The 25,880-nt window shown below is 41.0% G+C and overlaps 1 protein-coding gene and 1 non-coding gene across 3 annotated transcripts in view; both read right to left on the bottom strand.

Moving 5' to 3' along the window:
- The window catches only part of CRCP (CGRP receptor component), a 32,406-nt gene that overhangs the window by 3,956 nt on the left and 2,570 nt on the right, over positions 1-25,880 (bottom strand). The window contains exons 1-5 of one of the 2 annotated variants that reach the window (XM_015880595.1): positions 23,360-23,486; positions 21,580-21,616; positions 19,685-19,783; positions 16,115-16,209; positions 6,070-6,127 (exon numbers count right to left, since the gene is read on the bottom strand). In XM_015880595.1, coding sequence (XP_015736081.1) covers positions 6,070-6,127; positions 16,115-16,209; positions 19,685-19,783; positions 21,580-21,616; positions 23,360-23,367 — 297 coding nt within the window. In that variant the 5' untranslated portion in view covers positions 23,368-23,486. Of the gene's footprint in view, positions 1-6,069; positions 6,128-16,114; positions 16,210-19,684; positions 19,784-21,579; positions 21,617-23,359; positions 23,487-25,880 lie in introns of those variants that run through there. The other variant, XM_032448451.1, reaches the window with a different exon arrangement.
- TRNAG-GCC lies at positions 23,582-23,652 on the bottom strand. The gene has a single exon. It is a non-coding gene; the product is annotated as a tRNA-Gly (tRNA).

Genomic DNA, 25,880 nt, shown 5'->3' with positions numbered 1-25,880 from the left:
TACTTACAAGTCTGATCACTGCTTCTAACATGCTGCTGAGTGCTGAAGAGTAATGTCCCAGCTCTCACTATGAACACTCATGTCAATGTCAATTGAACCGGTTGAACACAAGACTGCAGGACTCAGACACTGCTCAGGGCGCTGACTGATGAGCTCCTGTGGCTGCTCTGGCAGCTTAAGAAATGACACCCTTGCAGAAAGTTGATGAAAAAAAATAGCCTTCCATGTTCCAAGTGCATCAGTGCTGTAACTGATGTCTTGGATTGAACTGCTCAGAAAAGCTCCTTCAAAATAAGATGCTGGATCCAAGAGGCGATGCATCTCTGAATTCCCTTCTGTTGACAGATTTGTAGCATCTGTCAGAGGGAAGACGTCATTTGTTCGGTTGCTGCAGCAAATTCATTGTGGACTCACCTCTCGGTGCCTGAGATCCATGCATCCTCACTGCCAGCTCTTCCACCAGAAACTACTGATAAAGGTCTGTGTTTTGGCAGGACAGACAGTGCTGATATTTCAGTGCTATTTGGCTGCGATGCTACTCAAAAGTACAAAGGATCAAAAGCACCAGCTATAAAAATCAGCTCTTCCAAAGAACCAGCGTGAGCTTTAGGAAAACACAAGCAGCAAGGAAGCAGCAAAGCAGCACAGCAAAGAGAAAAACTCAAACATCAAGCACAGAGAGCGTGCAGACAAAGAGACAAATGAAACTGCTCTAAAGGAAAACAGACATCACAAGCGAAGCAGAAGGTGACTCAGATTCAACAGATGTTCGCAGTGTTCACTGATTTGCAACTGTAATACCTTTGCTATAGAAAGCAGAAGGAAGTAAGGTTATGATACTCAGAAGAGAAAACATGCACAAGGGAGAACAGAAGAGGAGAATAAAGGAACAACTGTGTTCAACATCTGACATTTCAGCAAGAATTTCAGCAATACAGGAAAAAAACATGTATGAAAAAGCCCTGCTAACCTCCAGCTTGCAATTGCCTGAAACTGCTCGTGCAACAGATTCAGACTGTAAGCAGTCAGGAATGCAAAGTTTATACTAGGGAAAACAAAAATGCAAATGTTTTTAGTAAGTGGGTGATGTAAGATATTTATGTTGGCAGTGCCACATAAAGCAAATGGAAATGGTGTCACGTGCAAATGGTGGGGTACCATCCCCAAATTCTGAAATCAAATCCACTGAAACAGTGGATTTTTGATATTCAGGCAAGTAACAGCATTGGGCAATGTTACAGTGCCACAGTTCATGGATAAAAGCATCTTCATGCGCAGCAAGACAAGCATGTCCCTTCCAGAGGGCTGGGAGAAGGCTTTTCTTGACATGAGGATAAGAGAAAGGCAGTTGGCCACGTCATCTGTGCTGCTCCTTGTAATAAATAAATCCCATGTCATCACTTCTTCAGCATTCAAGTTTATGCTACTCCAAAATAACTAGCGTGGGTTGTTTTAGCAAATATTACAGCCTATCAACACTAATTGTAAATATATACAATATGAATTTTCCATGAAATGCAACTATGTGGTTCAGTTCAACTCAGGCTTCAATAGTAACTTCAGTGTCAGTTCACTCTCACTGCAATCTAATCATGCACTAAGCGATTTTTCCCTCAGCTAATGCTCTATCCAGTATGATGTATAAGACCAAAGAAGGACAGGGCAAAACTTTACTTGGTAATGTAATTGCTATGAAATGCTCATTGATTAAACAAATGGAAGCACGTTCACCCTGCAGGTCCTGGGTACTTTTCAACCCAGAGCACCTACAGTTAAGTTTCTTACTTTACTATTAAAAATGTATCAGAACTGACAAATACATACAAATTCCTCCTAAGTCAGATGAAGCTGCTGTGCTGCTCACCTCTGAGAGTGCTGCTATCTTTACCTAGAAGCCTATTGATGAGTACTTCACCTGCTCTCACCTTAGTAAATCACAGCTCTCAGATTGATCTCAAGTGCTTGAGAGGCCCAACAGACTTTAAGCTCAACTGCTCAAAATTAGGCAAATATTTACTAAATGGAAAGCACGCCCAAAAGAGAGCAACCACACACACTCCATCTTCCATCCCCCCTGAGCATCTGTGAGCAGCCAGCATCAAACTACCGAACTCTACTCCCATGGACTGGGCTTTCTGAGAGCCCATCACAGCATCTCTCGTTACCTACCAGCTCCATTCTTCCACTCCACGTACATCTGCACGCACAGCTTTTCTATGCAGCAAAACAAAACACGCACTCATCATCCATCACTCGACTCTTGTTAGAAGAGAATGGAAAGACAAATCATTCATCAGCTGCAGAATTAAGCTGTGGCAGATGCCTCGCTCAGCAATGTAACCGCTACTGGGAACCAGAGCTGTATTCATTAAACAAACGCGTATGTGGGATATTTTACTACCATGCAGCCCTTCCCAGCTGCACAATTTCATAGTAGTTGGGTTTTTTTTAATCCAATACTATATATAAATTTCTCAGAGACACAAAACAACTGCAGTTTCCAAATCAGAGCACTAACTGAATTAAACTAAGGCGTTAAGTCCCGTCACAACGTGCTGATAAGTCCTCATGGCAAGAAGTGAACTGCAGAAGGTTTTATAGAAACCAGAAAATAACCCCTAACCTATCAAGGTAATTTCAGAGATCAACAATGGCTTTGCTATTCAGAACATAAACATGGAAATGTAAATCTGTACGTTCACAGTGACGGGCACGTGTGAGCACACAGTAAGTACACAGACATATACATAAGTATAGACTTATTTATCACACATTAATTATTTCAGGGACGTGCTATCACTAACTATGATCATACCTCATCTTTTCTGCTAACCAAAGTAATGTCAACATATAGACTCCATCCTCACTGTGCTTATTTGAAGCTTTCAAACACAGCTCTCCTTCCTTCAGCCTCCTGAGGTGAGGCCTCCTGGAGGATGAGTAAAGGCACACAGCAAGGAACTCTAAAAAAGCCCTAGAAGAACAGAGAAACTCCCAAGATAAGTAATACTTGATGGGTAACAAACATCAGCAGCCTTTGGGTTAAGAGCTATTGTTTGTTTGAATAATAAGCTAAGAATTCTATTTAAAAACATGCAAATCAGTAAATTACAATGAAGAAGGAAATAGGAATCCCACCACTTTCAAAGCTATCAAGCACGTAATTCACCTCCAGTATAGAAAGTACGACTTCATGAGGAAGTAGCTGCTATTTTCTCCTTCAGCATTAATTCCAAGCAGTTCAGCACCAATATGGTAACAGGCAAAAAATAAGAACATAAAGAAGAAATAGACTGGGTGATTGAACTAATGTTCCTGAGATAACTGACTGACTATGCAAAATGAGAAGCAAAAGATACTGCTGAAATAAATGAAACATCTCAATTCTCTAACATCTTCCATTTCCCAGCAGAGTACACTGCATTTTTATTTCCTGTTAAATAATAAAAGACGATCTTGTGCGCTCTGTGTAACCAGCTTGACATCAAGAATTACGAACCACCCCGAGATGGAAAACTTGTTTTAAAAAGCACAGAATTAAAAGTCCATTTTTCCAGTGAGAGAGAAGAATGTGGAGCAATTTGGTCATTAGAAGATGCTTCATCTACAAACCCATTAAGTGTGATGGTTAGATCAACATCACCAGCTTTTCTTCTCCTCTGTGAATCACTGAGCCAGGAACAACATATGTTACAGATTAAAACAGGAGGTCAAGAGAGCTGTGATGTGTACAGTGTTTTACCCAGTGGGATATGGATTAGAATTTCATGCTCCTTTTGTTGCTATTGTTGTTTGGAAGTAAATCCTGGCACACAGGCCAGAAGAGACAAATAGGAACAATACAGCAATTTATGTAAAAAGAATTATGAAAGAACTTGACAGTAAAATATCGTAACAAATTTTCTTGTTAATGTAACTATCCTCTTCCATCTGCTGTTAAAAGCACATCAGGTAAATCTGACTCTATTCCATGGACAGGCAACCACAAATACAAGTTGGAGGCAACAAAACTATTTGGGCAATGGAGTGACAGAGATATGGCTCATATGGTATTTGAAAACTGGCTTAAGAAAAAAGAAATGGATTTGCCTCTATTGTATGAAATGGTCAGAAATGTCTGGTTTTAAATCCAGTGAAGGAGTCCAAGCTTCTGAGTCATTCTGAGAATCAATTTTACACCTAGCATCCACTGCTCTGAATGATGTGTCATCCATCGATCGAAGTGAATTGACTTGCCAGCATGCAATCTATGCATGGGTAATCTTCTCCCTGCTGCCATCAAAGAACAGTGCCCGTAAGCCTCCACAGCTTGCTATTACCGTATACTCAAAGATGCTCTGAGAACAGAGGTTTTCTGCATTCAAAGGCATTGCGTTGCCACGTCTGTCCTCACCAGAAAACAGAAATGATTCACTGCAGCAATCCAAAGTCACAATCATTTCCTTGCTAAGGCTGCTAGGCTCAGTGCCTTGCCAACAAAATGGTCTGAAGCTTCTTAGCAGTTGTTTTGTGCTCAAAAGATTTTGATGGGCTTTGATGAAGGAGTTATATACTGCAATTTAGGGGATAACTTAACATAGTGTTAACCAGTCAATCTAGCCTACTGTAATACTAGCTTTAGAGAAACCTGCACTGGAAATGACAGGGGTACAGTAATGTAAAAGAAGTAACTGCTTTTCCAACACCTCGATGCCTGTACATACTCAGATCAGTGCCCAAATGCACTAAAATTACAGTTTCTACAAGTAATTTTTGATCATCAGAACAGTTACGCATTGATATCGAACTCAGACTGAACACCAACCTCTTATCTGTATTCTGTAAGTCTCACCACAGAGCTCTGCCTCTATTTAGATACTTCCTCTACTATAAAGCTTCTTTTTTTAATACCTGCCTCCTAGACCTCAACCATGACAACAGCAACACTATTTCCTATACCTCACTGATAGGTAGGAATTGTGAACTGAAGGCAGGAGGGAAAAGAGACAAAAATGCAGTTACCTGAAAGCCACTAAAAGATTATTGCACTTCACAAAGGCAAAAAAACCTGAAAGACAAGATACTGCTTAGACAGCCTTACAATGGACCCATGCCTAAAGCACATGCAGCAAACAGAGCTAGGAGAGGGGCTCAGCACCACTCCTTATTAATGACTTCCTAGGCACAACTCAGGAAGGCCTGATGCTCTTGGTCGGGTTGATGACAAGACTGACACTGATCTCTTCAGTAACAGAAGGCAGAACAAATTCCTCCACTGGAAGCATTGAAGAATGAGATGCCCTCAGCACAGCAGCATCTGCTCCATGGAAGGAAAGAAAACAGCCCTACTGGTATCTCTTTAATCCTTCTTTTTTATTCAGCAAAAGATGAGCCTGTTACTATGAAACTGGTTTCAGGATATGATTATAAGCAGATGTTCTGAATGTAGGAGATCTTTATTAAAATATCTTTATTATAATAATTTCTTTATGACGAGATTCTGTATCCCCCAAAGAAATACTTCAGAGAACACGGTCCATCTATTTCTACTTAGCAACAATCCTTCTTTACAACTGAATCATGCTTAACAGACTGATGATAGTTACTTTCCATTCTAAGGTCGTCTCATACCCATTTCTCATTCTGCACAACTGCTCAGATATCGTATCTATCATTGCTCCTTCCGTTTTAGTGAGCTTGGTTTTACCCTAAGATAAAACCCTGCTGTAAAAACAATCGTGTCATGACAGTTGTCAAGAAGCAAAGTCCCTGATTATAGAGCAGCAACAAAGACTTAGGTAAATACAGTCTAACAACACTGTAATCAGCCTTTAATGATTCTGTTGGGCATTTTCAATATGTGACCATGATGCAAACACAGGGGTGGAGAATCTGTCCAAGAGAAAGATGGGTGAGTCCCTATGGGAAGACTCCAAGAGGAAGCGGAGGGGATTAAGAACCATGAATGTAAAGAAGCATATAAAGGGATGCATTCAATCACCGACCATGAGAAAGTAATTACTCAACTGATCTTCAAGGTTAAAGCTGCTTTCATTTAAGCTTTGAACAGTCAGGAGCATTGTTACTTACCAGCTGTATTTCAACTGCTGTCACAGGCCTGTGGTTCAGCAACTGCAGCTTTTCAGCCCTGTGTGCAAACAAAGCGTCAAACAACGTTACCATATAATTTGAGGATCCCCCAAAAATGACTGTTAAGATACAAACACATTCCTGATAATTTAAGGATGAAAAGCCACTGCCAAGGGTAATTGTGACAGGGTTTGTGGTATGGTTCCATACCTTAATTGCCACGACATTTAGGGCATTTTAAGTACAGACATTCCTTGTGTGTACAGACACACTGTTGCTGCCACTTATTCAGCAAGAAAGAAGCCCTTAGATCTAATACTTGCCAGTACAATCTTTAATAAACACACACTGTTGTGTATTATTCTGCACAACAATACAGAACAACTCGTCAAAGATCACAGCAGCTTTCGCTATAACAAACGACCACAAGAACTATTATCATACCTAAGAAGTCACAACCCAGCAGCCAAATGGCAATAATTTATTGATTCCTTTAGCACAATGAAATTGCAATGGTGAGAAGAAAAAAGCCTGTAACCACACGTACTGTCTGCAACCCACAAAGCTCAGGCCAATGCACTTCTGCTACTACAATGGGCTAAGGCAGATACTTTTGCACTTATGCCTTTGGATTGAAGCATAAGGGAAAAAATGTCAGTAAAATCAGTCTGATGTTGGTATTTAAACACAAAATGTTGTAATATTCAGTGAGAGAGCTCAGCTCCACTGAAACCCACAGCAAAATCCCTGGTACATCCAGAACCATGATTATGCTCATCCAGCCCTACTGTTCTCTGGATTCTTCTTGGCCAAACAGCCATTAGCTCTGCTTCTGCATCAAGCAATCTCATGGACATCATCTGAAACACTCTGGTCATTAAAAACAGGAAAAACCAGGTACGAGGGGAACATGTCATTGGCATTCAAACATCTTTTTTGTGGGGAAGGGGATGAGGATGTGAACAAACAAGTATTTGCCTGCAATTCAAACCACAACATTTGAGCAACAGCTCCAAATTGCTCACTTTACACCCTACTGAAATAGGGAGCATCCCAACAGCAAAGTCAAAAAACAACTGACTTATTCCAGCACTGCATATTTCATTAATTTCAGAAGCTTAAAACATTAACATCGCCACAGAATAGCAGCCCAGATAACAACCTGAGCCAGGTTTCGTGTTTTAGAGCAGAAAAACACAATACCATTGCTTAAGATATAACAGATGGTTAAAAGAGTACATGAAACAGTACCAAAGGCACTTCATGATAAAAATATACAGCCAGAGCATAAGAATAGATATAAGAGATTAGAACAAGTATATTTTTGAAATAATCATTACTGATTATTACTCAGCTGCTAGGAGAGATTATATCCTATGTTTACGCAGTACTTCTTTATCACATACTAAAAGAGGAGGTGCAGTTCACACGAAGTGCAATTGTCAAGAGCTAAAACCTGACATTTACCATTATTCAAAGGGCACCTTTAATGCATGCTTATAGGGATTCTGGAAGAGTTTCCCTGTGATTTATTGGACCTGCGGGTGGTTTAGAAAGGAAACCTTGCAGCTCTCAGGAGAACACAGAGGCTGTAATCTCCAGCCCAGGCCTTTAAGAGCAGCAGGTCAGTGCCTACGTGTCTGGAGACACTTCAGAGGCTGCCTCAGTGCACACAGCCTCTGACACCAGCTGCCTCTGAAACCCAACACCAGCTAACAGCTTCTAATGTTGTAAGGACCTGGATAATGTACCATTCACATATGAGCAGCAGGAAACCTTCCCAGATCATGGTGTTCACACTCATCAGGAGGATCCTCTGACAGCGACATTGCTCTGGTGGCTGCACTGAATATGGAGCTTCCAAAGGCCAACAGCTGATTCTTAAGAAAAACTACTTATTAAATTAGTTCCCAGAGTTTGCCTGGACCTACCTGTGTGTCTTCCACAACATCATAAAGGCCACTAAGTCCATTTTACAGACTGAGGGGTTACGATTAATGGTAAGCACTTTACAGCAGTGTAAGAAAGGGAAAAGATTTGGCATGGGAGGAGAAAAGAGAAGGTCCTTAAGACTGTGCATGGCAGCAGACATTGGTGTATTCTTTGAAGGTGCCGCCATTAATTAATGGAGAAAAGAACCCTGTGGGCATGGACCCCAGCCAGCCTTGCTCCTTCTCTCTGGAATTTTGCACTGCTCTGAAAGGGATCTATTCTTCCATTCAGGAACATAAGGCACATCCCAACCAGTTACCTGAAACATAAAACAGTATGCAGAAGGTCCTTTGTGTGAACTCCATTATAAATCAGTGTCTTTAAGGACAATTCCTGCAGCAGCGACTACATTCTCTCTTCCCTTCTGTGGAATAACCGTTTACATTTTCTTCCCTCTTCTGTTAACAAACTCGTTGGCAGTGCGGGATTTAGTCTGAAAGTCTGAAGGCTGTGGTTATACAGACAACACAAAGGGAACACAATTAGCTCGGTGACCCCGAGCTATGAGTTTGCTTTGGTTTTGGAGAGTCGAGGGTGAAAGCCAAATATGCTTCCATTGGTAGGAAGCAGTGAGCAAGCTGCCTTTGTTTCCCCTTTCTAATCTCTCCTATCTATTTACTTAGCAGCTTGGTGTTTACAACAAGAGACTATGCTGTGTTGGCTGCCTTAGTGTCAAAACTAAAATATTAATAGCTGTGGCCATTTACTGCTGTCAAAAGCAAGGAAAGGAAGAAATAAAACCTTCACCCAGATGGGAGACAAGTACTGAAAACCCTTAAAATTTATTGTAGATCATTTCAGGAATCAGTAAAAGGAAAAAAAACAACCCTACCCCTGTCAGATTGTAACGAAAGACATCCCCTCCCATAAAAGCAGGACAAAACCAGGTGAAGAATATTAAGAACATCTTCAGCACACAAAGAACCTGTCTCATTCACCTGAGTAAATGTATGGAAGATTTACTGCTTTTTCCTCAAGAGCCAGGAAACTGCTTGGTTCAGTGCCTGCAGCACGTGATGGAGACACAGAAGCTGGTGTTCTGCTCATGGCTTGCCATGCTATTTGCTTTACAGGATCTGGCCAAGCACACATCTGTGCCTCCGACTTTTGCTGACAAAAAAATATCAGAACTAAAGAATCAGGATGAAATAACTGAAGTCACAATGTGTCTGTGCTAAGGAATGCACACCTCACTTACCCAGAAGTATTCTACAGCAGGTAGAGCTCCATCTTGTTTATTACAGTGAGATTACTGGCAGAGTGGGCAGCAGTGGAAATGAATTAAAAGCAATTATACGACATGACTGAAACAATCAATTAGTGAAACTGCCCTTGTTTCCTGAAGACAAGAAACACAGCAGAGAATAAAAGGTCACCTCTCAAAGGTTTACTTGCTTATAAGCCATTAACACTGTTATAAATTATTAGGAAATAGGCAGAAGTTACACAGACAGGACAAACTGATCTCAACAGGATTACAACAACAAGGACTGCATGGTTCAGAATATTCCCAGTTTTCAAAACACATACAGAAGAATGAGAGCTAATTTGCAAGTAAGTAATTAAAATGTTTTTCTCTGAAAAGCTTCATGCCTGTTGTAGACCTGCAGAGCTCCCCACTGGAAAAATGACTCAGAACATCAAAAAGGAATTAGCAGCAGGGTGCACAGAACCAAAAGAGACGTAAATGACACCTTGCTTCTGAGGGTGCTCGAGTAAGGTTGCAGGGTTTTAGAAACTACGAACACTAATTAATGCTGAAAAATAACAACCTTTAGGCATATTAACACTATGTAATACAATTTAAGCAATGCATTTGCTTTATTTATAGGGAGCTTGAACGTGGTGACACAGAAATGACCAACCATCCAGTGCTGTGTGGAAAATGGTACCAAGCCAGACAGCTGCTGGTCAATCCGAACATCCTGATAAGGATCATTTAAATGAAGATGGACATTATTTTATTTTGGCGAGTCAATTATGGATTTTTCAGGTGACAAAGGGATATCTGACAGCAAATGAAGTCATAAGAACAAGCACACTGATATTAATGTGGCACACAAGCCACCAGCATGGGTAGATGTTTTTGTGCCCTTCTGCAATGAAGACCAATAACATCTTCTGCCTGTTCAGTAAATATCCATCCACTCAGATTACTTAAGAAACATCAAGCACACGTGTACAGGACATCAATGGTTACTGCTGCTTACTTGGGAGGTCCATGGCAGCAGCACAGAAACTCCAAGCACACATGTAATCTGAGCTCACCTTGGGGGATGCTCCTGAAGCTTTGCTCCTAACCCTTCTTCTTGTGTGTGCTTTCTGATCTTCCCCACACACCATAAACACGCTGACCAGAAGGGCACCCTCAGTGTACCCTCACAGCAAACACTCACAGAACACCTCTGTTCCTCCACAAGACTGCAATCCTCAGCCTCTGCCATTAGCAGCAAGCAGCATATTGCTCCATGCAACACCAGCTGAAGCTCAGTACCCACTGCACTGATTTTGCTTGATGCTGATATAAAAAACTGACTGTTCTCTGCACACCACTCATTTATTGGTAGCACGTACATAAATCAGAACATGGATACTCACAGCTCACAAGAAATAAGCTCTAAGGAAGTCAAATGCTGCAAGCTTGCACATGAGTTAGTATCAGTGCTGACTGCAGCATTTTGCATGGGCACAGACAGAACATGCCTGAATTTAGCTCGTGCTTCATTACATCTAAAAAATGCAAGGAACTTTTTCCAATGCAGATGAATCTACCTTTTCACTTTGTACAGTAACCGTATTTACACTCGTGCTCATTAAAAAGAAAGGAGAATTGTTTCATTCATCTAAACAGGAGGTGAGAAGTATTTCCAGCACCATTTCCCATGGAAGGTGTGTCTTTGTATCTCCTCCAAAACGTCTGGATTTTACTAACTCTGTTTGGAACATGAAAGCTGTTTGTTCAGGAGAGGGATACATACAGAAGGTGAGTGACAGCTGAAAGAGGTTTTCTTACATAAAATCAAGATCAGAGTTAATCACCTGCATGCAGCCTCCTATGGGATCCGCATAGGATGGCAGTTATTATATGAGGCTGAGCGTGGCCTCCCCACCTCCACCTTCTGAACCCCCAGACTGTACCTAAATACACATGCACATATATCCTGACTTTCTAGGAAGAAAAAGTTACTAGGAGGATCTATAAGCATGGTTAAGAAGAGAACAGAATTTGTGCCAAGATACAGCACACAGAGCTAAAAAAAGCCCTAAAACATCTGCAACTGCAAAGCCAGATTTATCCTCAGGAATGTGTATATTTCAGTTGCTGGGAAAATTACAAAATAACAGCAGTATATGTTAGCAGTGTGTCTTATTACTAACTGAAAACCTCAGATCTGTAATGGAAGATCCTATGGCCTCACGTCAACCAAGACAACTCCTGTCTGAACCAAGAGGCCAGGATCTGGATTTTGGATGAGCTGCTGTTCGTACACTCACAGTCTCAGTCCATGCATGCTCAGCACAAACCTACCAGGCTGTACTCTCCATGTGGGTCCTTGGTGCAGGCACAGATGTCCAGGATGAACTCTATGGGTTGACAACTGCACCAGAATGTAAAAAAATAAAATGCTACAAAGCAAAGGATTAATTTCAAGCACATTGATTCAGTGGGAAACAGCCGCCCTCTTTGTGCTGTTATTTATCTAACATCACCCTCCTGCCCTTGTTGTTGAATATTCACTTTGAAAGCTTTAGAGGAAAAAAAAAAACTTACAGAGGAAATCATTGAGTCTTTAGTATTGTAGAGGTTTATCTTTGTTGTAGTTTTTGGCAGCAATGGAGGAAAATACTTTCTAAAAGCACTACTGACTTTCAGCACAGTAATTCCTTGAATGTGTCGACTTCCAAGTCAAAAAGGGCAACGTCTATGTCCTGTTTTTTAAACACATATAATATTCAGTGACTGAAATTGATTATTCCTAATTCTAACCTGTCTTCAGGATCATCGGGAACAGGCAGAAGTACCAGTACAGCCAATTTTCCTTTAATCACAACTACAGAACACAAGCTTAATAAATGTTCTTTTCATGCGATGCCATTCACACCACCTTAAAATCTATTCCAGAGGCTAAAACTGGAAAATTAGCTGCTTTATTTCCAAATACAACACGGCTTACTGTACTGCAGCACCAGCCAAAGCTGGAGGCCTCATCAAGGTAAAAATAAAGCTTCGCTATGATGTCAGTTCTGAGCTTTTTCATTTTAAAAAAGAAATCCCTCAGTCCTACAGCTGCAATGTCTTTTTTTTTATACCAAAATAACTGATGACAAGGAAAAAGCCTGTGCTGTGCCATACTTTACTGGCTGCATCAGTAAAACACGTTTAGTTGTCCTGAAAATTGTTCCTTTGAACACGGCAGCTTTCTGAAGTTACCCCAAAAGGTGTAAATGTTTTTTACATGCACTTATCTTTTAAATTGGAGAACCGCCTCTTCTTTTTTCCTCCCCTGCCTGTGCCATTGTCAAGAGAAAACATCACAAAGTGTCAGCAGAAAAGAGGTGTTGGCTTGAGATGTTGGTAATTACAGTAGCAAATATCAGCAATAACAGAAAGAAAAGGCTTTGGGGGGTGATCTTACAGGAGCTGCACAATCTGCCAGTACAACACTATCAGCTCTGTAACAGCAGCCAGAACTTCTATCTTGGGTCATAACAAGCAGCCTGACCAGCAGTGAGTTCTGTACTGCAGTCTGCAGGAGGAAGGCAGGAAAACAAGAGAATTTGCTTAATTAAAAGATCCATTATTTAAATGAATGTGCTTCAGTCCACAGACTGTTGCTTCTCTGGATAGTGTCTGTTCCTCCTCTACCACCCAGACATTTTCAGATACTCTAGCACAACCTAGTGCTGGAGGGCAGCAATAGCTGAGCAGGGAAAGTCCCATTGCCCTACACACCTCTATCACATCTTTAGACACAGAGCTGCAAATCCTCCTTGTCTTAAAAGCCCCGTATGGATCAACAACTCTCCAACTCCTCATGTAAGAAAAGAAGTTGCAGAGCCTACTTAACAGCCTGGTTCCAAACCAGCCACATCTATTCCTCTCAAAAGGAGAGGACAGAAAATGCTGCTGTCCCCTCAGCTGGGGCAGAGAATAACTAAGGTACCTTAAATCAGCTGCTTCAGAAAACTAACAGAAATGGGGTGTGAGCACCTAAGAGGTTAAGTGAGAGAGAATCTCTCTGAATGCCTTATGCAGAAAGGAAACAGCACCGACAGACTCTGGAGTTCATTACTTCCAGTGGGAGGAAAAGTCATTACAGTGAAATGATGGAAGCAAACACTGCAGATTCTTTCATCTCCAAGGGGAAGAAAGCTCTCCACCAGCTAACTGGAAAGAAATCTCAAGCTAAGCCTTTCATACAAATAACACCTCCAGTCCATGGAATGGAATTGATTAAAGCCTTTAGTTTTTCATTTAACAACTGAGCAGTGTTGAAACAGTCTTGGTTAAGAACCAAAGGGAAGCTCAATATTTCCTTGGAGACATTAATGCTTCAGAGCATTCAACATATAGTGCATTATATAGTAATTGCATAACATATGCCTTCTGTGTTTGGTAAGAAGTGGTGCCAGATGGGCTTTGACAGTTCTAGCTTGAAGTGTTCGAATGGAAAAGATTAGAAGAAACAAGAAGTGCCAAGACCACACTAAACAATTCTGTTTCTCATTTTGTAAAGTACGTGGCAATCACAGTGTTGGCAACTTCCCTGCCAGAGGACAGACGTTAACTGAAAGTACAATTGTAAAGGATGCTCAAGAAACTGGAGTATCGCAATCCAATCTGAGTTCTGATAAGTGATGAATGCTGTAAATTTGTAACCTACCCCAGCGGTCTGCTCTTTGCTCTCCCCCTTTTTCCACTTCTAAGAAGGAAATTACTGGGAACAATTCTTTTGCTTGCCTTACGACTCTGATTCACAGAAAAAAAAAGAGAAAATGATACCTACAACCAAAGGCGCCTCCTGGAAGCCATGAAAAGAATAAATAGTTAAAAACTCATTTTATAGCTTGTAACAGTTTTGACCTTTGCAGCAGTGCTATTCAAGCTCACAGAACAGCAGGCTTAGGAAGGCAAATATTCTGGTAGATCTGCAGAACAGTGAGGCCCTATGGGAGACAGTGAGAGATTCTGTAGCTGGAAATCTCTGCATTATGACCCAATATCACTTAGTACTTCACTCTCATAAATCAGATGGATAATCCTGGGAAGCAGACGTATCTAACACAGCAAGAGAGCTCCCATGCTTTTTTCTAAGAGCTAACCAAAAGGTCCTGGTCAAATCCTACCAGAAAGAAGTTGGATAGTAGGAAACGTTTCCTCTGAGAATGAGAGGTGCTGCAGTGGCACAGCTGCACATGGAGGTGGTGGGGTCAGCATCCCTGCAGGTGTTCAAGAACTGCAGAGATGTGGCACTGAGGGCTGTGGGCATGGCAGGGCTCAGGGATCTGAGAGGTCTCTTCTAACCTTAATGATTCAGTAACTCTACTATTTCCAGACAATCAGCTCATTACAGTAAACAGAGTATTTTCTCCTTGCCTGAATACAGAAAATAGCTTGCCTACTACATAAATTAGAACCATATTTTATGAAATGAGCTGCAAGAAGCTAGACAGCAATGCACTGACCTGGCAACTTTTGTTCCACAAAGGAAAGCACTTACAAGCAAAGTTACAACAGTCAATACAAAGCTTCCAAGTTCCAGCCTCCCCCCATCAGGGGTTAGGGACACTGAGATCTGAGCTGCTGATATACTGAATGGGAGGATCATGGTTTGTAGAGAGGGGTCACTGTAAAGTCAACAAACAGCTGGCTGAGTCCGCTTTCTACTCAACTGCTCTTTGTCAAGGATAAACCCTCTGCTCTCAACTTGCATTTCTTTTTGTGACAACCAAATCAGCAAAAGCCCCTCCCCAGAGGATGAAATCCTTACAAGAACCAACAGCTGAGAAAAACGCAGTCAGCGTATATACAGCATGAACTAATCCCTAACAGCAGCCATGTAGGAGCAACTGAGTCTTTGCTTTTTGCTTTAAAAAGCAAATTACTGATTAAAGCTCTTCAGGCAAATAGCCCACTGATTCCATTTTGTTTGGCTCTAGTTACTTACAACAGGCTTCGCTTACACTCCAAAGAGGTACCTGACAGCATTAAGCACTACTAGTACCACAAACAGGCATTCACACCAAAGAGAAACACTACCCCTGAGATTTCTCACAACTGTGATGGAAATCTTGTATTTTCTATGCAGGTCTTCCCACAATAAGTGACTGCATGTTCAGCTTTACAAAGGACTGCAGGGGTAGGTGCTGGATTGACACGTGTCAGTAATAGAAACATGCAACTCCAAAGTCCTAGAGAGCTCTAACAGCAGGTGACAAATAGCACAAAAATGGACAATGAGTATCTTAGTTTGCTAAACTATAATTAGCAAAATCCTGGGGCTGGATGTGGGGTTCAGGAGACATGTAGCTTCAGAAGACCAGGCTTCCCAAACACACCTATACAAGCATTTATTACCTCCCTGTAATACAGCCATTTTCTCCACCTCTTCAATATTAAAGTATTTTTTAATGAAAAAAGTCCATAAAAAATAATAACGTTTATAAGAAACTGAGATTTTATTTTGGGTTTATTTTTGGTTCCTTTCTCTTCATTCTCTCATCTTGCTCAAAACCCACTTACAGCTTCTAGTTTCTTCTTCAGAACATTTCATTAATTCTACTTCATGCTTGGACCACGAGAAACCACACTAAAAACAAAGCACTGACAAAGCAAATCAGGACTGAGAAATACATTTGTGAACACAGCCATAATCAAGGGAATCCTCATCTGAGCAGGTGTTAATGAGTGAGGGGAAAGATAAATACTGAAACAACAGAAACCACTTAGAATACCTTAATCAAAACCAGACAGACTGCATACTGTGTATATGAGAACCACTTAACATCCCTATTAACTTATACTTTTGCTCAAGGATACATCTCTACTTACTTGGTCAGCTTATGGCCCTTCATCGCAATGAGGAATTCTCTGACAATCTCAGGACTCTGGTATTTGCACGGTGTTTTTGAGATGTACTTCAGTGTCTGCAAAGGATAGCAAGAAAGTATGCATTATTCCCCAGTTACCCTTTTCTTCCAATGCTGCCTATGAAATTAAGCATATCTGAAAAACACTCGAAAAAAATCAGACTGTCATTTCAGCTTTTGAAGGTTCTTTATTATTATTAATATTATTTATTAATTACTTTTTTTTTTTTTAAATTGGAAAGCTGTCACAGATCTCACACTTCCTTCTTCAATAAGACTGATACTGATGGAGTAAGAAACAGGCAATGCAGAGCTCCAGTTTCACATAATGAAAACTACATCAGTACTTATCCAGAAAACCTCAGTGAATTCATTTTACAGACACGACCCAGAGAGCTCACAACACTTCAGGTTGGAATTAACACTTTGAATATTCCCCCTGTGGCTCTGGATGGTCATTTCCCTGCTCTGCCCAGAGCCCAAGGTGCCAACTGAAGGTTACAGACAAGGAGTGATCTTCAGAAAGCATTTGCTTTCTTGATTTGGTGTTGCACAGACTGTGATACAGCTGTGCTGAACGCCATCACTCAGACTTATTTATCATTTTAAAAGTCATTCAAGATTCAAAGCCAGCTGAAAAAGGTACAGGTGCATGTGTTCATTGCTTTGTTGTAGCTTCTAACACTTGAGAAAAGCTGAATACTGTTCATCTTTAAAACCATACTTATAACACCTGCCAAGTTTTAATGAACTCCGTGCCAGGAATGCTCCCACTGCTCATCCATAAAAAGGTCCTGCAGTTGCACAATGCTAGCAATGCTTCTCCAGTCTATGGCTGTTTCCATTTGTTATACATGTACTTGGCAGCACCTTCCTAAAGCTGATAGAAGCAGGTTAGATGGGCTGTCGTGAACATCTGGCAAGGTTAGTGCAGTATCAGCAATGTTCATCTGCCTCGAGACCATTTATCTCTGCTCCATTTTTAATGTAAAACTTAGCAACCTCAACTCACCGCTGCAGCATGTTACATCTGCTTTCTCTGTTTAGAGCAACACAACGCCTAGCAGACAGATCATACATTATGGAATTGGAACTGAGCAGATTAAAGAACAATACTGGTAATATAACTCTTAAAAAGAAATAAATCTGAATTCGATTTCCTGGCTGTCTGTGCATGGAAAGTAGCTCAGAATCTACCTGAACGTTGCTTGGATTAAACCCCAAAATGAAGAGCTGGGAATAATGAGAAACAAAAGAAAGGTCCAGGAAATCCTCACATTGTCTGCACTGTGTGCGTCAGCAACTGAAGGATTTGAAAGAGCACTGGCAAAGTCTGCTTTGAATTAAAAAAAAAAATCTTCAGCTGTTGATACTGTGCAGCTACACACAAAGCCCAAAAGTGCCCATCCAGCTAATGGCACACTAACTGGAGCAAGATGACAATGAGACACGTTAATTAGGACACCATGTTAGGATACAAATCACCTATAATAATAAAGGATCTATAATTCTGTATTTAACACTCTGCTGTTTCTTCTGTGCTCAGAAAGTCTTTAAAGTGAATACTTCTATTTAACAGCCTGAAACCAAGTAAGCTGAATGAGTATTTACACAGCAAATGGGGAGAAATCATTTAGAAGACCATCAGGTCAAATAAGATGATGTGCAAATGTATTTCCAGAATATTTCAGTTAAAATTTGTTATTTTACAAGCCTGGGTAAATAAAACCAGGCTTCAACAGCACAGTTGTTCTCTCTACTTTAAGAGAGTTGATCGGATATGGATTGTTGTATTCTTAATGACCAGGTTCATACTAAATGGACTTCTTATTTTCCAGTAAAGACAGCTGACATCACATTGTCACCCAATACAATTATTTAAAGGACCAGCTTCTTTCCCAAGTTTTCCTTTTTATGCAACTTCAACTAAAGTGCCAGATGTGCATCAAAACACAGCCCCTCATTTAACAAGCTTCATCCGGTTACTTCAATACCAATGGATGTATGCAAGCACAGAACTCAGCACGACGTACCCAGTATGAACAAAAACAGATGACAGATCGGGTTTTCTTTCAGTCTAACATAGGAAAATAAATGCACCCAGAGTTTATAATAGCTTCACCACGGGATAAAAAAAAAATGAGCATCCTATTGGTATTTAACATGTAGCAATACAACAAAGTAATAAAAGCTTTAAGCTACATGCTGACACACAAGAAAATTAGTATTAAAATATATACATATACTCACAGGGTCTTTCTGAGCTGTTTGAAAGAGGCAGAGGAAGAGACTGTTAGTCTCCAGGAAGATTTAAATTAGCTTTTTTGGTAAGCCACTATTTCGTTGAATCTGAGGCTTAGGAATTACAGCTCTACACCTACCCAAACAAAGGCAGAACTAATACAAAAACAAAGCCTAGGCCAAATCTTCTTCACATGAGTAGTTCAGCACTCAGTGGGGTTACTCATGCAAGCAATGCAATCTGCTTTCAACAGGCTGCCAATCACGGTGCTGCTCATGCAGCCCTCCGATATGGACACAAGAGGTCCTATGGCAAGAGTGCTGTGAATCTGCTAGTTTGGTATATTTTAAATGTTATTATCAGTGTTATATAATTTTAATAGCTCTTTCTAGCAGTAGGTTAAACATTTGCTACCAATCTGACATCCAACTGCTGTCGATATTTGTACATGTAATTTTGTGATTCCAATCGTGTTTTTTATCTTGCCCTTTTGATAACATCTATTTTAGCTGGAAGTTATTAGTTTAATTCTGTTTATAAGAAAACACCCCATGTGATCTGTGCCTTGGCTTTGAAACCATGCTTAGGGGGCATCATCTATTAATCACACGATAGCAAGTTCCGTCCTGGGTCTTAAAAGTTGTGCAATCTCTAAAACAAATATGCAAGCAAACACTAAAACAAGAACAGAAGAACTAATTTTTGCTTGTTCTTTTTGTAAAGAATTTTAATCAGAGCCAAAGTCTGTGATCTGCAGCAGTCAGCAAGTGCATCCCAGTTAAAGAAAACTTCCAGATCTCTGAAAATGAGTTTGCTTAAGGCAGGACAGACAGTGTTCTGTTATCTGGGAAGGTGGGATGCTGGAGCTTCTAGAGAAAGGAGAAGCCTGGCAATGCATATTTGGTGTTTGCAGTTTCCAAACTCCTCCCTGGCAGCACTGAGTTGTCTCAGCCCAGAATTACCTGTGCCAGACTTATGTCTCTGCTTCGTTACTTGTTCCCACTGAACGGGAACATGTGCAAGGAGAGTACAAACTTACTGGGCAGTCAGAGTGGATCCAGTAGAATCCAACATTCTACTTTATGCAAGGAGATCTCAAATGCAGCCAGAACTGACCCTAGAAATACTCCAGCTATGATCATATCACAGCGCACCTGAGTTTATAAATCACACTGACAAAAACGTCTGCACACGGAAAAAAATACGAGGGTAAACGTGATGCAAAATGACTTAACTTTGATTCACTGCAGCTTATGGTATTTTACAAGGGTGATTTACGGTGTCACCCACCTCATACATGATTGTGTTCAGATTCTGCTGACCGGAGCTCTGCTTGCTTTTTCCACTCTCTTTGCGCTGCTGCTTAAGATCAGTGAGTAGCTGGAACACCTGAAAAAAAGCAAACAAAAAAGCTTGCAGTCATTTGAGAGCGTTTTACCTACACACATTGCAATGGGAAAACAAGCAAACAACTCAAAATCCTATCATGTAAGTTAAATTTAAAAAGAAAAAAAAGATTGCTTCTTTGCTGACTGTACCAGCAGGTAAAATGAAAGAATATTCAGGCAATAGGAAGGTGAATAAGGAGAAAGGTAAATTAATGAAACTGAGAGCAAACAGATTCCCAGCTCTTACTACACATTATCCAAAAGCTGCAAGGGAGAAATCAGCAGGAAGAAGAATCTATTCTGTTTATCTTATTCCACATCCCGTTATCCAAAGCCAATACCCACTGCACAGTAACACATCACTTCTTACTGCTGCTTCTTGGTAACTCGTTTAATTCAAGTTCCAATGAAATTATAAACTCAAGAAATGAGAATGCAAACATTTATAGGTGATGAGAAACACCAACGTTGGCAGCTAGGAGCCCTGCATTTACTTTGTTTGTACATGAACATGTACATGGTGTCCATGAAGCAAAAGCAGTCAATCTTTGAAAGCCAAAGCTGAAACTATGCATTGAGCAGCTATGTGAAGACAATATGACTGCTGACAACGAGACATCAAAATCCAACTCCAAGCTTACAAAAGAGATTCAGGCATAGGACATTAAATGCATCAGTCTTGAACACCACTTTCAAACACCACTTTCTGTGTAAAATATTACTTTGATAATGTTAGCCATGCCACCAAAGAAAAGAGGAGCCAACAGAAAAATGTCCATAGTTTTAAAGGCATCAGTAACTTGAAGAGCAGTAAAAAGCCATGCCCAGTGTAGCTGCAGGCACTGCAAATCCCTTCCTGCAAAGGGCTGAAAGCTGCACGCATGAGAACCGTGCCCTGAAAGCTGAATAAGCACTCATCAGTAACTTCATATTCCCCACTTCCTTCTGCTCTTTTTCAACATATGTAGTACATTTGCCAACATGAAGACAAAGCTGAACAGAATTTTGCCCAAAGAATTGATTCTTCAATTCTCCCTGCTCCACACCATCCCCTTGGGACACCCATAGATTTCTCATTACAGGGCTAATGCCACTACTGAGCCACAATAACACCAAAGTTCCAACATCCAAAGAAGGAAGCAGAGATGATTTAGCAATAAATAACCTCTGAAATACTTGCTATCTTCTGTACTGCAACAATACATTTATTTTTGAGCAAATATGTAGTGCCAGTGTGGCTAATATCTATTTCTTTGTGAGACAGTTCTTGCCAAGTGCTCTTCTAACAGCCACCAGATGGTTGTTTTGCTGCACACATAGAGCCCAGGCAAAAACATTTTAATATTTGCTTCAGAATAGGATAAAAGAGCTGTGCAGCTTTAAGCTTCAGCAGTAAAACAACAGAAAGAAACCATGGTTTATTAAAACCATTCAAAAGCTCCATTCATAAACACTGCATTGAGAGCTTTCTGTCACCTGGCTGAAGGGAAGCCAGTAAGAACACCAAATTTCATCACAGAACACCCTGAGTCAGAAAGGAGCTACATAAGGATTAAATCCCACTCTCATTTCTCTCTGCTCCACTAAAAACAAAACAAGTCAGCAATACATCATTATTCTGGAGATAGGAGAGTAATCAGGAACTAAACCTACACTAGAAAATAAGACTTTTTTTTTTTCCTTAATAACAAATAAATTAGGAGAAAAAAACCAATCACAGACAGGTCTCACTTCAAAAAGAAGCATATGGGCACTGAGCACAGTGCAGGTCCAGCATTGGGATGGAGACAGACGTACCTCAAAGTTACTGAGCAGTGCAGCGTTCGCATCTTTTCTAAGAGAAAAGAAAAAGGATACAATTATTTATGGTCCAAACAGAGAATCACAAGCTCTAAAAGGACATTATTTTCCTATTTCTTCACAAAATCATTCAGAAAGTTATCTGTGAGGAATCCATAATTGCCACATCAGGAAAACAACTGTTTTACCATATCATAATTGTTCCATGAATATACTTCATATTTGGTACACTTTGTCCTGTCAGCCCTCAGCACTTCCATTTCATACTCCTTTAACCCAGACACCCTCATCCAACTTGACCAGTCAAACCCCGACCTCCTTACTTCCCCCTTACAGAGAAAGGCCTCCAGTTTTATTTGACAGGGAAACTCATTAGGATTGCACACACCATTTATTAGCGAAGAAGAAGGAAAAAAAAATACAATTGCTATTTTAATACAGCGTGCATCTCACACACAGCTACGTGTGGGCATAGTTCAATCCACACACAAACAACCACACAGAACCTTATCAAATTCCCTCTTTATTTATTATTCCAGCCCTTATGTGACTGCTCCTTCATTACCAGCATGAAGCTGTGCCCCATTTCCCACCAGCCCTACACTTATTCTGTCCTAATTAAGAAACGATTACTATCCACCACTGGTTGACTGCATTCTCTTTGAGTTAAACGTGTTGTTAAATGAATGGTGCCTATGTTACTATAATTTTACATTGGTAAATTAAATAAAGGGGATAGAAAAGCCTGACCCAGAACACCATACATTCCCCTCACAATACATTGTGCTGAGCAGTCAGCAGCCACAACAACAGCAAGTTTCCATACAAAAGGGGGAGGGAAAAAAGCTTTTCTCAGGTCTGTGCATATAACAACAACAACAAAAGGTACAATGTATTGTTAAGCACCATCCACTGAATAGAACCGTCCCGTTCATCGCTTTCAAACGCTTTAAATGCATCCACAAACTTCCACAGGTTCTATCATTGTTTTTAAATGAAAAGGACCTCCTAAAATACGCTGAGATGAACTCCGACTTCCACTTTGCTGACTCGAGTGAAACTTCAGCCAGTGAGCTCACAAAGCTGCCATTCATGTTTTACAAACCCTATAGCTTCTGTTGTGAGGTAAATGCAAGTCTTCAGAACCTTTGCATCCAGGCTATGCTACACAAATCCCTATGGATCAAAGACATCCTTTGTTAGAAATCATAACACCAAGGGAGGGGAAAGGCAGGGAATCACCGGGTGACAATAGGGAGAGGATCGTATAGAGTAAATACATCGCTGGGGAAATGGGCCCCTGGAAACCTGTCAGGAATTGAATTATTGAAGACAACCACTGTCTTTTATTTTTTTAATTCTAAAACACCGTCATGATTATTTTTCTTATTATAATTGATAGTGAGTCAGCCTAGATCTGAAGCCTTGAATGCTGCCTGAAGAGCTATAAGCTGATCAGCAAACCCTGCTTCAAAAACATTACAGAAATCACATTTATGGCGTTCAGACTTACCAGCCACAGACAAAGACCTAAAAAGAAACTCACCCAAAGCACAAACCACCTTTCTTAGAACCCAAAGCCCCCCTGGGCCTCAGCACAGGACACACACCACCACCCCGCACCACACAGCGATGCCAACAAGGTACAAAGGCTCATGGACACACACACAGGTCTAACACACCCCGCAGGGCCAACAAACAACCCCGCACACACAGAGCACGGCCCAGGACCCCGCACATAAAGCAGGACAGACCCCCACCCCAACCCGCTCCTTACACCTCCATCTTGTCCCGCCGCCCCGCGCAGCCGCACGTTGAGCTCAGCGCCTCACCGGGGGCGGCCCCTGCTGTAACACAGCGGGGAGATAACGAGTGCGAGGAGCCGCGGTGAGGATGGAGGAGGTTCAGGTGTGTAGGGAGGAAGCGGAAAGCGGAGCGGAACGAGCGGAGGGAAAAAAAATACCTCAAAAATGCCCAAACGAGAGAAAAAAGTAGAGTATGCATTGGCCGGGAATCGAACCCGGGCCTCCCGCGTGGCAGGCGAGAATTCTACCACTGAACCACCAATGCTCGCTCTGTATAAGCAGTTCCCGTCTGCTCTGTTGAATTGCACCTTCTATGCTGACTGCTGTCTCTCTCACATTCCTATATTCAATTTGCTCTGCAAATAGGTTTTTGACACTTGCAAACTGCAATAAAAGACCCCTCAGGCATTCACAAACCTTAAAATAGACGCACCCACCAGATGACACAGAGGATGAGAATATACCATCAAATCACACAGAATATCCCGAGTTGGAAGGGACCCACAAGGATCACCAGGTGCAGCTCCCAGCTTAGTGCAACACCACTCACAAACAACAGAATATTTGTTTGTTGAAAGGCAGATTTCACATGCACAACAATAACTACTGCAGGCAGCAAACTTAGTATGAAGAATGCTATTTGGAGTGGAAAATAGCAGTGCTGTAGTCCTTCCAAATCAATATCGGGTGTTTGCAAACAGAAAAGTAGAGCCTTATTACTGTATAGATGTGTAGTCCTGCTATGGTCTGATTTTTGTGTGATCCCATGTGGAAACAGGAGTTGGACCTGATGGTCTTTATGTGTCCCTTCCAACTTGGGATGTTCTCTGATTCTATGAGTCTCATACAGCTGCTTGTTCATGGCAGGGCTGCGAGAGCAATAGAGGGAAGAGGATGGGTTGGACATCTTGTACCCACCAGCTCCTGTTATGGCAGGAGCACAAGATCCACTACCTCATATTCTCTCCAGAGTCAACCCAGGAGAAAATCTACTCTCAATCTGAGTCTTTGCCTCTCCTTAAGGCATTGCAGAAGCTGCTGTCTGACCCAGTGGACAGGCTGCAATGGATGCTGGTCTTTTTCGTGTCGGGATTAACTAACCTTGCAAGTTGGCCAAACCAACACAACAAATGCTCTGCAACTTCTTCGCCATGTTTCTAACCTTGTCCATGAAACTGCCTGTACACCATCTCCCATCTAGACTAAAAGGAAGAAGAATTAAAAAGCTTTCACTTGAGAATGTTATTTCCAGACCTTACTAAATTTCCAGACTTTTGTTCTAAAAGTCTATGAATCCTTACATGCCTCTCCTCGCTCTCTGTAGATACGGGTTCAAAATCTTCAGCATATTAATTATATTTCCCTTTTGTTGTATTTCTCCTCCAACACCAATTTATCATCTTTATGTTCAGTGTTACTCCAATTTGTTCCACAATGGCAGTGCCCAATCCCAGCAGCTAGAAAGGATGAATATAATACAAATGCTTCTCTCAATGGCCCTCAACCTTTTTCTTACCAAAAGAAATAGTCTTCCTAAATTCTTCCTAGCAGACACATGCAGCCTGTTAGGGTTGAAGTACATAAATGATCAGCTACGGGTCCACTGACATCATGTGAGGGGAACCTCTAAGAGAGAGGAATAACCATTACACACAACTTTGCAGGAGAGATGGAATGATTAGCTCACTGAACTCTGTTTTTAATTGCTGCACATTAGATGTTAGACAGTTATGCTACACCATCCATAGGGAATGCAGACATAGGTTTTTCTAAATGTGCTTAGCATGTCAACATTTTAAGCATTGGCTTGTGATTGTTACCACTAAGGCTTGGTAGAGAGGGGCCTCGGTATTAACTATTGAAAGCAGGGGGCCTAGCAATTGCTATTGAAAGCAGATCTGCGGGGTATTTGTATTCTTTGTCATGAAAGATGTTTACTGTATTCAGCATTTCGCTGATCACCCTATAGTGTCTTTTTTTTTCTTTTACATTCAAAATTCATTAAACAAGGTGGTTGTGTTTTGTTTTGTTTTTTAACAAAAAAATGTCAGCACTGCTTCACACCAGTCTAGCTGACGGTGCGTTTAACCAGCATGTTCAGCCCACAGCGCTTTTTTTCCCCCTTTTTCTAAACCAAAATGACACTAAAAAAGAATGTTTTTAAAGAATATATATTGTAGCTGTTTGTTGCCCCAGCCTCAGTTATGAAAACTATGAATAGAGGATTTCTTTACACCACTAAAGCGCTTTCAGAGCTGCACTCCGCAAGTATTGCGCTCTTCCAGCAAAAGCAAAATAAACAGTGTAAATAGGAAGGATGTGAATGTGACTGCAAAAGCAAGTACAAATAAAATCCAAATCTTAGAGGACATTAAAATATATTCAATTCATCCTCTCCATGCCGCAAAATGGAGATTCACTCTTACTACTTCATTGTATGTCAGCTGGGAAGATAATAATGATGAGGATACATTCCAGTGTTTGTTAGAAGAG

The sequence above is a fragment of the Coturnix japonica genome, chromosome 19, assembly GCF_001577835.2.
Source record: "Coturnix japonica isolate 7356 chromosome 19, Coturnix japonica 2.1, whole genome shotgun sequence".
Taxonomy (NCBI): Eukaryota; Metazoa; Chordata; class Aves; order Galliformes; family Phasianidae; genus Coturnix; species Coturnix japonica.
The sequence above is the reverse complement of the archived record's forward strand: the minus strand, read 5'-3'. Positions and strand labels throughout refer to the sequence as shown.